The 15,452-nt window shown below is 38.6% G+C and overlaps 1 protein-coding gene across 1 annotated transcript in view; it reads left to right on the top strand.

Annotated features, from left to right (window-relative positions):
- The window catches only part of KLHL14 (kelch like family member 14), an 87,518-nt gene that overhangs the window by 15,977 nt on the left and 56,089 nt on the right, over positions 1-15,452 (top strand). The window contains exon 2 of the mRNA XM_050941994.1: positions 272-393. Coding sequence (XP_050797951.1) covers positions 272-393 — 122 coding nt within the window. The remainder of the gene's footprint in view (positions 1-271; positions 394-15,452) is intronic.

Raw genomic sequence — 15,452 nt, 5'->3', positions numbered from 1 at the left:
ATAATATAAGAAAAAGGTCGTTCTAGAATGAACCTCTAACAAATTGCATAAAGGAAGCTTATTATTCCATGAGTAGAGGGATATGCAGCTTTTCTGATCATTTTTCTGCTTGGTTCAAAAAATTGTTGAGACATGATTGGGGAAAGAAATACAAAAAATGAAATAGAAAACTGCAAGCAGTGAACATTCTTTTGATGGTTATGATTTTGTAGCCACTAAAAATACTCTACAATAATGTAATTATTCATCTTTTCTCTTGTTTTGGGTGAAGAATTCGCTCCAATAAGAAAATGCTGTTACTGGTCGGAGGATTGCCTCCCGGACCTGACCGGCTACCCAGCAATTTGGTTCAGTATTATGATGATGAAAAGAAGACATGGAAAATACTGACAAGTAAGTGGTTTATTTTTTGTAGAGTTGTCTTGATGAATCTAAAACCATGTTAATTAAATTAGACATTTTATTGATTTGTTTCCCTTCAGAGATTTGTTTATGTATCACAAGAGGTTTCACAATGGAGCAATAAATTGAGATTGCAGAAGATGCTAATTTCGTAATGGAATAGGCCTAAATTAAAACTGGCTTAAAATCATTCTAGTAAGTTTTAAAAGTAAACTTGCAAAGCTTTCATACTGCAACACATATAAGCTAGTATTTTTTAAAAATAATGTGAAGTTGAAGGCAATTTCTCAGATTCAGCTCTCTGGCTAACCAATGCCTTTTAGAACACACTATCTGTTGTGTTTTGCACTTTTGTTTCCCTCTTCAGCCTTTATGTCTTGTCCATAGTCATTAAAGGTAGTTTCGCCCATTGTCCTCTACATCCATTGCTCACAGCATATTAGTGGTATGTATCAGTTATAGTAAATAGTGCTTATAGGCTTTATGTATAGAATTTTTCACCCCATTCCTTTCTTAAAGGGTGATTGTGTTTTAGAGCAAGTGTTTTGCCTCAAGCATTGAGATTTGGAACTTATTGTTATATTGGTTACAATTCCCACTCTAACTTGGTCATGGAATCAAATCCGTTTCTTGAAAGCAGCAGGCTGTGTGTGTATTTGCCCCCTTGTGGTTAGACTGGCTGCAGTGGTCAATAAAACTAAATTTTAACCAAGGCAGTATAGATAAAATAATAAATGAACAACTTTGAGCCATAAATCGAAGCCATACTTCTTAAACTGGACAGCTAGTAAAACCTGGATTTCCAGTTTTCACAATGAAACATCTTTTACAAAATTCTATACTTTTATACAAAATCTTTTAATAAGGTGAAGTCAAAAGAGTATTTTGTTCTTAAGACAAAGCAAAAGTAAAGACAGATGAGATGCAGTGCTTGAAATAATGCTTCTTCAAGCTGGTTTACACAGTGAAACTAAACTGGCATAATCTACGAACTACAACAAGAAGACTCCCTAGGTACCAATACTCTGAATTAGTAGTAGATGATGTTGTGTAAGAAAAGCAATATTAAAGAGAAGATATGAACTACAGTCTAGAAAAGTCTGCATTTATCACTCCGTTCTGGTAGACATGTCAATAACGACATTTCAGTCATCAAAACTATGATGATATTGCCTTTTATCATGACAGTTTATTTTTAAGAAAAATCCGTAGAATAATAATAATCAGTACAAACAATGTTTTTTATAAGATAGAAGTAATCTATTTTTCTGATGTTGTTTTGTAAAATACAGTACTTCACAGTGAGGCCCAAGTGAACTAAAGCTCTCTGTAGAGTAGGAGATTCCTGACTGAAGTTCTTGGCCTACAACTGAATGACTGATATTATTTCATTGCATACTCACTGTCTAGGACAGAGGTGGGCAAATTACGGCCCGCGGGACCGTCCTGCCTGGCCCTTGAGCTCCCAGATGGGGAGGCTAGCCCCCAGCCCCTCCCCCCGGCCCTCTCACCATCACAGAGCCATGCCGCCATATGGGCAGCGCTCTGGGTGGTGGAGCTGCATGTTCGTAGCAACCAGACATGCTGCTCTGCACGCTCTGCACAGTGTGGTAAGTGGTCCAGGGCCGGAGGGTTGTATAAGGGGCGGGGGGGCCCGGGGGCAGTCAGGGGACAGGGATCAGGGGACAGTTGAATGGGGTGGAGGTTCTGGGGGGAGCAGTCAGGGGACAGGGAATGGGGGGGTTGGACAGGCGGTGAGGTTCCAGGGGGCCTGTCAGGGGGCGGGGGTGTGGATGGGGTCAGGGCAGTCAGGGGACTGGAAGCAGGGGGGTTGGAAAGGGAGTGGGGTCCCAGGAGGTGGTTAGGGGTAGGGGGTCCCAGGAGGCGGCAGTTAGAGGACAAGGAGAGGGGGGGTTGGATGGGTTGGAGGTTCTGAGGGGGTCAGTCTGGGAGCGGGAAGTGGGATGAGGGTGATAGCGGGCGGGGGCCAGGCTGTTTGGGGAGGCACAGCCTTCGCTACCTGGCCCTCCATCAAGTTTTGCAACCCCAATGTGGCCCTTGGGCCAAAAAGTTTACCCGCCCCTGATCTAGGACCTAGTCAGTGTCCTGAATCTACTTATATTTGCAAATACACTTTTATAGGAATGAAATTTGGCAGCTGATTATTTAAATAGATACTATCCATTAGTTTGGGGAAAAATTGAACCATGCTAATATTATATGTATGTTCCGGTAAAGAAAATTGTTCAGATTCTAAATTAATTGGCTCTAGTTCACACACAGTGTAATTAAAATGACTGAATTTGAGTTATGCAAAGGATGAATTTGGACTAGTGTCCATTTTTTTAAAAAGTATCATTCTGAACTTCAAGAAGTTTTTAAAGACTATTTTTATGCAGCTTACCAAAATAAAGCATATTCTTTCTGTTGCCCTCTAGCAAGCAGTTATCTGAGGCCTTGTCTGCACGGGGCTGCAGTGCGCCCTAATGTGATGCACAATAACTGGTCCGTGTAGACCCTGCTGGTGTGAATTCAGAGTTCCCTAGTGCACGCTAGCATAGTACTTTTTGAAATCTAGCTTGAGTGATAGTGACCAGACTGTAAAACAAACTGGAGTTACACAGAGTGATTTGGTTAGCGGCACAGAGTGATCGGATTAGCAGAGTGATTGGATTACCATTGATGAGTTGTAACTCAGCTTTTGCATCCCCTCTGCATTGCTAGCTCAAGCATCAGCCCCCCACACTCGTCAGCAAGTGATCTACCTTGAGCTTTAAAGCACCACTTAACTTGAAGTAGAGATTTGTGTGTGTGGACACGAGTCAAGTTAGGGGTAACACTCAACTTATAATTCAAGCTAACTGTGCAGTGAAGACACATCTTATGTCGTATTGGGAACACACAAAAAAATCAATATTTGCACAGTGGAAAAGGTCAAATGTAACAGGGACATCTTCTTAGAACATATTACAGATACCCCCTAAATAATGAAAGGTAACAATTTAAAACCCTTATGAAAGGTTGAAATAGCCATTAAGCTGTTTAAAATTCTATAACCCACCACCACCACCACCACCACTACCTAGTTCACCACAGAGAAATGCAGGAACCAAGGGAAACAAGGAAAGGTGAGTAGAATTTTCTTCTGAATCTTTCCATAAAACATAAACTAACACTACAGAACCGTGGTACATAAACTTGAAGAGCAGGAGAGGAATATCATAAATTAATGGATTTGGAGAGAACCAGAAAGTAATCACAGCACAACACCCTGACATTGCATTGCAGTCGTGGCATTGTATCAGCATGTATAGTGGTGTTTAGTTATCACAGACAGTGTCAATCTATATTTGTTGCAGAACATGAAACAAATATTGCAGTACACTGTGACATCTTTATTTTCTGTTGTAATATCTCTTTTATTCGTACCCCACAATTTTGGTTCTTAGAAAAGGAATATTTCTCTGGTTCTCCCCCACTCTGTCCTAGTGCATAGTGTCTGAAAAAACAGTTTTCCTATTTTTACCCCAATTCCTGACTGCTAGGGAGGGAGGAAAGGGTCCTCGTCTGTATCTGTCTTACCAGCAGAACTGATTCAGACAATGCTGCCCATCCCAGAGCCACAGGGCATGCCCAAGTCATGACGACACCATCAGCTGAAGTGAAAAATTTACTGCTCATTCTGCAGTGAACCATAGGGTGGAGCATGAGCTGCATCATGCTGACAGAGTGCTGTGATGATAAGCCCCATGGAGATTCAGGATTTCTCCCTCTTTATTTCTTCAGTGTCTGAGATACAATGGATGTTCTTCCTTAACAGAAAACCTTCATCAGCTGTTTTCCTAACATCCCTCATCCACTCCCCAGAGGCCAAATTCCATGCTCATTTATACCAGTGTAAATCTTAACAAGTGCCACTGACTTCTTAAGAGTCACTTAGGATTTACACTGGTATAAATATGCACAGAATTTGGACCCTGATTTGTCCATATTACCTATTCTCCCCTCTTCTCCCTTCACTCCTAGAAGTGGTGTGTCATCAGAGCATGGGGCAGGTGAGGATGGGAAGAGAAGATAGCAAATAAAATCCTGCAACTCAGAGACTGTATCAAATGGCTCAGGAAGGAGCCCCAGATATTCTTGAACTGGGCCTGTTAACCTGTTAGGAAGTGGTGATTACCCTCACCTCTCAGAGACGGGGTGGCTTTTGCACCAGTCCATTTGCTCAGTGCTCCATGAGGTGCCTTATGTGAGGTAGAAGCAGAGCAAGAATATCATCCAGTGGAAACCACAGACAAAAACCACGATACTCAGGGGTATGAAAAGAGTTGCAGGTTGAGCACCACAGCTGTTCAGTATGAGAGCTTTGCAAAATAAAAATTTTGCTTTGTTCACACTTAGATGACTAGATCCATTGGCAAGGGATACTGCCCCCTTCTCTGTTCCTGGCTTCGCAAAGCAACTAATGCATCAGGACTAATGGGAGTAATTCTGAAGGTATCAGGAAAATAACTCACCTTTTTCATAGGACCAGAGAAGGAGAGGAGACGTGCACCCATTTCCGATTTTAATGTCATCCTCTGTAAGCAAGACTGTTATGGCTCATGCGCTCATTTGATTTTTTACAATCCAGTACTATTGTGTATTTTCTCCTTTTCCCTGCTAGTACTTCTCTCAGCCTGGCTGTTTCTTAGACTGGGAACAAAGGAGAGAGAGGGAAGTGTGGTGTTTTAAAATAATATATTGGCATCTAATTTTACCTTCAATGGGCTCAATTCTAATTTGAGATAAATGGATGCACAATGCTATATATCTTGAAATATTTGTTATTGCACATTAGAAGATTTTACAAGGTACATGGTAATGTGTAGTGAACACATTTAATACAGTAAACTGTTCTTTGCTGAGTCACCCAGATTCTCACATGTATGCATGCACACACACACACGCTTTAAAGTAATTGGGTGTTATCTGTGTCTTATAGCAGAAATAGGCTACTACTGCTATCAGTAGCACTAGTTAATCTTGAACTGACAGGTGTTCAGTGGCCCCAATTAGCAGCAGAAGCATTGCCCTGCTGCTGGGTGCTTCATCATTTAATACCCTCTCAATACTCCTTTAAACTGAGTAAACTACCTGGTGGGCATTGAAAATGATTCTTTCAGTATCACATCCCCATGCCTGCTGCTGCTGCTGCTGCTGCTGCTTATATTTTAATTATCAACAATAAAACCTACCAGGAATCCCCCTGTTTTAGACTACCACCTTACTTTTTCTTTGTAACTGTAACATTTAAGATTGATTGAATTTTTAAAAATACCCAATGTTTCATGTGTTAAAATTAAACTATAATAATTGTAAGTTTCAAAAGCCATAACCTATAAAGATTTTTTTGTGTGCAGACTTGCATAGCACTTCCAAAAAACCCTACTGCTAAGGCAATGATGTATTACTTTCACTTTCATTATATGTTTTTAATCAGAGCGTGACTTCACACTAGACAAAGCGATGCTTTATGCATGGTCTCATTTGTTTTTGCTAAAATCTTTTGACATGATTAATTTTACTTTAATGCTTTTGTCTTGTTGTAATGGTAAGGATGATGGGTGTAAACCAGGGCAAAAATACATGCTTTTCTATTGTAATACCTCTTAGCATTTAAAATAAATCTTAGATGAAAGAAAAAAAAGATCACAAGAGTCTGGTCCAACTGGAATTAAATTTCTTGCTACCTGAACATAGACTACACAGGATTAAAAAATGATGCAGTCATTGTTTTTTATTTTTATTTTTGCTATTTCTTGAATTGTAATATATTCATCTGCATGATGAGAAGTGATGAGAAGACGGTATCTTACAGTTTTCTGGATATACAGTGAATCCTCCCTTTCAATGCAGGATTTTCTTCTTTAAAACATGAATGGATAAAATATTAGGAAATGTTTCTGAAAGCTTAGAGGGCATATTCCATTTGGTGTTAAACTGCGGCTGGTCTTTCTTTCACATCAGTACTTCTTTCTTCAATAACATATTAACTGGAACTTTTATTAAGCTCTCAAAATAGGAACACATCATACAGTTAAAACCACAAAGAGGATTTGATGAGCACTGAAAGTATTGGCAAATACATCTGTGGGCAGTAAAATATTTGTGCTCAATAAGTATGCCAGTTTGGGTTTTAAAACAATTTAAAAACCAACATCCTTTGTCCAACCAAAGTGTAGTAACATAGGTGATGTATAAGAAAGGATGACAGTGAAGCATTCAGAAAGACATTGGATTGGAGAGTTTTATTTCTCTCTCTCTTTCAAAAGGACCAGTCCTTTCTTTCTTATTACTTCATCCTTATTTTAATTACCATTCTGTTTTCTACCTGACCATTTGATAGACTTACTTGTTTAGGGTTGCAGTGTTTGGACCATTGTACACAGAAAAGTGATGGACTGAGAACATTTGAATATCCTGCTTTGCCCTGACTGAACCTACTCTCCCTTATGCCAGCAGCCAACCACACAACATCTAGAGGGTGTTGTACATTTGTTCTCCTCTGTGTCTATGACTCACTGATAATGATACACAGCTAATCACTTAATTCATTCTGTGTACTCATGTAAAAGTAGCGTTTTGTCTCCATCTTTCACCAGATCAATTCCATTCTGGTGTTTTCAATTCCACTCCAGGTTATGTCATCAGTGAGGTAACCCATGCTTCGAGTAACATGGTATGTGTTTTTACCATATTTTGATATAGCAGGCTGTCCTTGGCCATTTGCCTCCACAGTCCAGCCCCTTTTTGCATCTGCCACTCTGGCTCATGCAGAATATAATTTTAATATGTCTCCTTTACTATAAACCTTCTTGGATCTTAAATAATAATACTTTGTAATTATATAGCGACTTTTAGTCCTTATCAGTAGTTCTAAAAGCACTTTTTAAAGCTGCACAAGCATTAATATTTCTACATTTTATGAAAACGGAAACTGAGGCAAAGGGCAGTTAAATGACTTGCCCAAGTTCACACAGCAAAAGTCAGCATTCAAGAACCCAGGTTTCCTCACTCCCCAACCTGTGCCATGTCCATTGGACCATGCTGCTTTCTCTTCCCTTCTATGTTCCATGGCAGCTTACAGAAAATTTGTTGCATCAACTTTTCCCACTCATGACAATACTTTTTCCTTCCTTTACTCACTAAGCACAGCATTCTCTAGCCTTCTACTCTTTTGGAGTGGATTTGAAGTGCTGATTCCCATGGCAAGCCTTCTATTTGAGGGGTCAATAAAAGAGTTTCTTTGCCCTTGACATATTTGTAAACATTTGGCCACCTTTTCCTATCCATTCCTGAAAACTCCTCTTCAGTTTTTCCTTGCCCATGTTGATCACTTCTATAACATCAGTTGTGGATTTTGTATCTCCATTTAAGATTCTGGGGAGACATTTTTAATTGTGTCTAAATGCCATTTCTGCCTTTAAAACTCTCCCCCTGAATGAATTCATCCATTATAGAGGTTTTGCTTTTTTAAAAATAAGCTTAGAGCAGTTTTGAGGATTTCTTTCTGCTAGAGGCCCCCCCCACACACACACACTTGATTTATAATTGAAAAATAAAAGGTGGTGGTGAAGTGGGGAGCAGGGCTGAACTAAACCTCTTGACATGTCCTCAAGTTTGTATTTATCATTAACATGCGTAAATCATACACATGTGTACATCACAAATTTAGCTTGCTGAGCAATTCTTGGCAGCCCTGATAAATGTCAAATACCTTACTCCATTCATTCCGTAGTCTCAAGTACCAGGGCTTTTGCTTCAGTGCTGTGTCGAGGTTGGTTTCAGCACTGCATTGAAAAGCTTGAACAAGCATTGGCACATTATGAAGGCAGAAGCCTTGACACTCTCTGCTAGATGGATTTAATAAATGTTTTGGAGATCTATAGATGTAGTGACCATACCACCCCAAACACACACACACTGTCTCTCCTCAATAAATAAATGTAATAATTACATTAAATGTAACTGTTTTAATGTAAATTCCTTCTATTTGTTCCATCCATATATTTAGTTCATTTTTAAAATGTTCAAAACAGCAGATCACGAACATGAAAGAAGTGACACAAATACTTAGAAAAGCTCATATGAGGGGAACACATATATAGTAGTATGTCTGAACTTGGGATCTTATTTGATGTGACCAAGCAAATTTCCAACAGGCCAGAGGTTTACACCACATGGGCAAGTGACAATATAGCTGTGCGAAGCATGAAGTCAGTAAGGAGTAATTTTTGTGTGTGATAGGTTAGCCACACAACTCTCATTCTGAGCATGATGCATGGGAATTCAACCATGTAACTCCCATTAATGATGCACTCCTGCATATCTAAGAGCAATATGGAGCTCTGAGAATGAGTGAAAATACAGCGAGCTGTCAAAATGCATGCTTTATTTGTGTTTTCAATATTATTCTCTCCTGCAGTACAATTTGAAATAATTTCCAAGAAATGTCAGCACTCTTCCTTGAGCTTAGGTATTTGTCTTTTTGATTACAGTATCCTTAGCTACCACTTTTACACTGATGGTATTCAACTGTTCTTATCTTTTGATAACTTTAATGACTCTGTGCCTGGCTTGACCAAGTAACCTTGTGACTTCATTTCATCTTCTGTCAGCTAAAAGTCTCAAAGACAAAAATGCTTCTCTTAGACAAACAAAGCATCCTCCAATTACTCAGTTCCCTCTATTTATCTTCTTGGCTCAGACCTTCTGTTTGCCTCCCCTATTCATAATCTTGACACTGTCCTTGACTCTGGACTTCCCATCTCTTCCCATATTCCATGTGGCATCGTATCTTGCTTCACCATCTCTACAACATTGCCTATACATACCATTGCCGTAACTCCATCTCTATCCATGGTTTCATTTCCTCTTGATTACTATATCCTCCTTCTTTATGGCCTTCTGAACTCCTAGCCCTCCAGACTCCAGCATGTCTGGAATGCTGCTGCTTTTCCTTCTCAGACGTACAAAGAAGTGTGAACCACCTCCATAAGCAGAAATTCCACTGCCATCTCATCATTTCAAGATATAATTAAAAATGACTATCCTTAGGTCAGATTCACTGCCTACGCTCAGCCATGAATTGTCAAGCCCTGAGTGGTGGAAAGTCAATCTGGAGCAAAGCTAAGGACACAACTGTTTGCAACCTTTCCTTAATCTGTAGAAAGAAGGAACTCAGAGATGACTGGCTCAGCCCAGAAAGTGAGGTGATCCAGCTGGTCCTCCTTAGACAATAAGGAGGTAAGTTTATTTAGCATGTTTCCACAGTAGGCTCTGTTGGCAGGCTTCTATGGAGCCTTGTTCAAAATTTAAAGCTGATGACTCCTGGAGGTACTGCTACCTGCTTGGAAGTAGATCAAGACCCTTGTCGTAAAATCCTTCTTGGACTGTCTCCAGTCTTACAGACCTGATATGCTTCCAATTCCCTTTACTCCTCTAGCACTCAGTTCTCTTTAAGTCTGGACGCTGCTTGTGAGAGAATCTTCTCTGCAGTTCCAGCTATCTGGAACAGCCTTCTTGCAAAATTGTCTTGTATGTGTTGTGTTGAATGAATAGCATCCTCACTGCAAATGTGGTTTTTGGTTTCTTGCATGACTTCAGGTAAAATTAATGTGTTTATTCTCATTTAATTGGACTGGAATTCACGTAGTATTAATGGGAGTGAGGCATGTATTGAGATGCAAATGAACTCTAGTGTGTTTCTGGTTGTTTGCTTCAAAAAGTATTCCTTTTGTTTCTGTATATATTGTGATATTTTTGATTTTGTACAAATGGATTACCGAGAGGATGGTGAAGTTCCTGTAGCTGAGCAAAAATATTCTCATCACAAGAAACTCTCACCAAAATAATCACATTTTTGCAAGGAAGTGAAACACTATTCAGACTTTTTTCAACGTTTTTTTCATAAAACAGAAGACAGCTGCCTTTGGAAAGCTGGGAAACTGTCATTTTAATACATAACATTTGCAAAGTGGATTTTGATAACTTGTCTTAGCTTTTTTTAGTTTCACGTATAGCATTAATGGTGAAAGATGAAAATATTAAATTCCTCGCCATTCTTGTCTTCATTGGTTCAGTTCCTTGTTTGACTCTGCTGGGTCATCATTTGTGGAATGTAGCTCTCTCCTTTTTCTTGTTCAGGATCCCTTTTGTTAAGATTCATATTTTTATTTTCTTGATTTCTATTTAGGTCAGGTCTGAAATGTTATCAAATAAACAAGGCCCTTTGTTTTTGATTTTCATTTTGTTTTAAAATTTCCTGGGAACTTATCAGTGTCTATTACAAACATTAAAAAACAGGTGAAAATCAGTGCCAGTAATTAACTTCACAGTTTTCTGGGTAATTATCAGCATTAATATTGGGAGACCAGAGGACAGAAAAAAAGCAACAAATAGGGAAAAGTAAAAGTATTGAAAGTAAAAGCAATTTAATGCTGTGGTTTATTTCATGAACTGTACATTAACATTACGTACACATATGCACATGCATTGGTGTGTGTGTGTATTCCACTATATTGTCCTACTTAAACAGACAGCCTCATATTTGCGCTTAGATTAATTTATTATTAGCACAAACACATCTGTCTATTAATATATTGGATTTTCTTAACATAATCAGTATTTTCATGTATTTGAGTGGTCCAAAATTCAGGTGAAAATCAGTATAAAATGAATAATAGCTTTTGCAAAACCCCAGAATTTTTTTGTAAAAATCAGTAAAAACTGAAAACAAAGCCTTAAAAATACATATGTGAGGGTTTATTTCTGTAAGAAGAATGACTTCATAAACATAATGTGTTGTACCAAATGTTATATCGATTATTACTTTCTTTTATCTGAATACCAATGTAAATATCTGCATAAAAGAGTTAACGTGTTTTTCACAGGGCAGCTTTATTTTTGTGTGCTCATCCTTCTTCCGACTCCACTTCCATTCGGGATTGTGCACTTGTGGGGTGTGTAACTGAGAGCTGTTCACTCTCATTGAGAAAAAAGTGTAAATGAATTGAATAATAATGTATGAACCTTAAAAAGGCATTTTGCCCTAGTGCACAGAAACCCTGTGTAACTAGCGCATATAATTTTAAAGGAACCAGGCCATAAGAATGCCGCAATGGATGTGATGTCAACAGGAGCTCATAATTCATGCATATGAATTACATCTGAATATCCAGAAATCTCTCTGACACTGAGATCTATTAGATTGTGGAATAGTTTCCCTTGGGAAATAATGGAAGTCCCATGACTTTAGTTGTTTAAAACCAGCCAGATCACTAAAAAAAGGTTCAGCTCTTTGCCTGATCACAATCTTTTTAAAAAATGAATTCATTGCTTTGGAAATGTGCCAGCCTGACAGCCTAGGAGACTGAAGTCCTCATGTCATTCACAGAACAGAAATAGCAAAGGTGGTTGTAGTGCAAGCTTCCTATGCTGTCTCTGTAATGTAACTCACCTTCTTGGTGAATATGGCCAGGTCTACAATAGAAGTGCTTTGCTGTTGTAGCTATACTGGTAAAGTGTTCCTACTGTGGATGCAACTTATATGGGCAAAGCTATGCTTTTGCCAGTATAGTTTATTCCAACTCCTCCCAAGTCATACATGCTATGCTGGCCAAAGTGCCCACTGAAGTCATTTGGGAATCTTTTCATTGACATCAGCAGCCTTTGGATTAGGCAAGGGATAGTCAATAGGCAGATCATGGGACAAATGCAGACCACAAGATGCTTTTGAACGAACCACGAAATCTTTTTATTTACTTATTATTACATTATTGTTATTGTGGTGTGAAAAAGGTTTCTTTGGAGTCTGGACCTTGACTGTACCTTGACCAAGAAATTTGGACCTTGACAAAAAAAATAATTGATTACCCCTGGCTAGGCCATCAGTCCTTGGGTTTTGTCTGAGTCTGTCAACAAGAATGCCAATTAAGGATAATTGTGGTATTTTGCAGTTGGGGAAGACAAGAGGGAGAGGAATTAGCCTGAGAATACCAACATGTTTCACTTAGCCCACTAAACAGCCATAAACTACTAATGACTTTTTGTGTGGCTTCAGCTTTCAGTAGCCATTTATCTATGAATGCAGTATTCTAAAATTTCCATTTTTATAACAAATAAGGTATATAATTCACATGCTTTGGCTTTCATTAAAAAAGTAAACATGAGATGAGTAAGGATAAAGCACTATTAGATAAATCAAGTTTATAGTACTGTACCAGAAAAAAAGTGAATATTTTAAGTAAAAATACTGAGCTGGCTGCAGCTTCTAATAGCTTCTCACCTACACCTAAGCCTTTATTTTGAATGTTCAAATGGTTTTTCTTCAAAAAAGTTAACTGGAAGAATTGCAAATGCCCTGATTTAGGTCAAGCAAAGAAGGAGGATGTTGGAAAAGCGCTGTTTCTGGATCAGCATGTTCAGAGGATGATGTCCAGGAATATTTTGTTAAAATATATTTGGATGGTATTATTTAAAATGTGCTTTTCATTTCCCATTGAAATAACACAAAAGGCATTTTAAGTGACTTCAGACCTTTGCCAAATCCAAAAAGATTGGCTTTCTGGTTGAATAGCAAAGGACTATTGGAAAAAATATCCAAAGGCCATGGAACCTCAGTTATATCTGTGCAACCTCACTGAAGTCAATGTCATTGTGTGCATGTAACTGATGGCAGAATTTGACTCATGAGCTTGTCCTATGGTTGAGGTAAAATTGAAAGGGTATCTTTATTACTAAAACATAAAACCATATATAACCAAAAGGTGTGATAGCAGAAAAATGTTTGTACATGATGGCCTCAGTTCAGCAATATATGTAAGCATGTGCCTAAGTCCATGGCTATTCAGCAAAGAACTTAAGTTAAACATAGTTTAAGTACGGTACTTCGCTGAATAGAGGTCTATAACTGTATGTATGCCATTGTGCATTTAGATAGGACAGTGTTTATCTGCATTAACCCCAGATGACTGAAATTTTTTTTTTAAATGGTAGCCAATATTACAGTACTGACTTGTCTGTGGCATCCGAACCTCAGTTTTCAGACTGGTACACAAGCAGTCCTTATCTCCCCGCTATATTACCCCTAATGTATGCACAAGACCATTTAAACTTCATTTTATTCAGTAGAATTATAATTGTTGGAATAAATAGTGCTGTGACTGGTGCCCATCAATCTCTGCCTAAGCAGAGAACTACACTCCCGTGTAAAAGGTCCATACAAGGCCCTGTGCAGCACTTAAGCCTTTAGTGTTTTGTGGGCCTTTTTCGGGGAGGATTTCATTGATTGAGAACAGATAGAACAGTGTCTCTCAACCTTTCCAGACTACTATTCCCTTTTCAGGAGTCTGATTTGTCTTGCATATCCTCAGTTTCACCTCACTTAAAAACTACTTGCTTACAAAATCAAACATAAAAATCCAGAAGTGTCACAACACACTATTACTGAAAAATTGCTTACTGACTCATTTTACGATATAATTATAAATCAATTGGAATATAAATATTGTACTTAGTATATAGAGCAGTATAAACAACTTATTAACTGTATGACCTTTTTGTTTGTACTGACTTTACTAGTGATTTTTATGTAGACTCTTTTAAAACTAGGGAAATATATAGATGAGTTGATGTACCCCCTGGAAGATCTCTGCATACCCCCTAAGGGTACATGTACCCCTGTTTGAAAACCACTACAATCGAAGCAGCAGCAATCATTCTCCCCTCTGTTCACAGAATGTTTCTAGCCAAGCAACAGAAATTTCAAGAATGAACATTAAAATGTTCTGAAATTTGATTTTTCTTAACTCAAAGATTTATAACGGCAATAAAGCCCTTCCTTAGTGTTCCCTTGTCCGGGAGAGTTGTTTGGCTTCACCCCAGATGCTTCATTTCCACAGCCAGGCCTTCGCCCACAGAGAAAGGACTGCTATGGTAGGCTTTTTTCCTATAATACAGTGCAACAACCTGCTTGAAATGATTGCAGCTGTTTAAGAGCTCTCACTTGAGATTTTTAATATAGGAAACACAGTGATAATCTATAATCTCTTATGGGAAAGTCCTGCAGAATTACATAGGCATGAAACCAATAATGTTCTATAGAAATTAGAATAGTTCTTTTAAAAAACTGAATTAATTAGATTGTGCTAATCTTTCCCGATTTTTAATCATCCTATAGAATTTAATAGAGAACAATTTTCTATAGAAAAATCCTCATCTCCTAGTAATTTCTATAGAAATTTTCCCAAAGGGTTGATCACTTAATCATATAGCACTGAGGGTATTTGCCTGTGTTTGTCAGGCAAAGTTATCAGTTACCCTTTCTCATATACAGAATGCTTTAGCCATATAAAAGACTGGATTGCATGGGAGGGGGAGGATCATTGCAGAGATCCCCTATCATTACATAGAAGTTGTGAGGTGCAGTTCCTATGGGATCAGTGGGATGCTGGAGCTGTCCATGCAGGGCCCTATGCCATTGGTGGCTCTGACTCCAATACCTGTGGCTCTGAGGGCAGGGGGAACATGATCTCTCCCACTGTGGCCAAGGTACCTGTATTGTGTAAGCAAAGCTGTAATACCACACCAACATAGTAAAAGGTCTAAATATGACTCAGAATTACACAGGGCTCTTTGGACATGACACATTTCAGTTATAATGAACTAGTGTCTTGTTTTGAATGTCTAAGGGAGATATGAAAAACTGAAAGAAGTGAAAGTTATCCCTTTCTTTGCAAAGCGACAACTAGAATTAATTCTGAGTAGGCAGGAAATGCTGATCCAGAATATGAGTGTCACGGTAGAAAATTTTAGCTAATGAATTCTGATTTAGAGCAAGACTCTCAATTACTTCAGTCGGAGTAAAACAAAGCCCTTAGTGGGTAAAGGAGGGGAAACATTTGACCGTATGTAACTTAGCAGTGATTTATGATGATTCATGGGTATTTCACTAGTGATAAATAGCTGGAGGCCTGGAAAGAGCCACTTTGACTAACAGTTTTGGAGGT

The sequence above is a fragment of the Gopherus flavomarginatus genome, chromosome 2, assembly GCF_025201925.1.
Source record: "Gopherus flavomarginatus isolate rGopFla2 chromosome 2, rGopFla2.mat.asm, whole genome shotgun sequence".
Classification (NCBI taxonomy): domain Eukaryota; kingdom Metazoa; phylum Chordata; order Testudines; family Testudinidae; genus Gopherus; species Gopherus flavomarginatus.
This window is presented reverse-complemented; position numbering and strand designations above follow the sequence as displayed.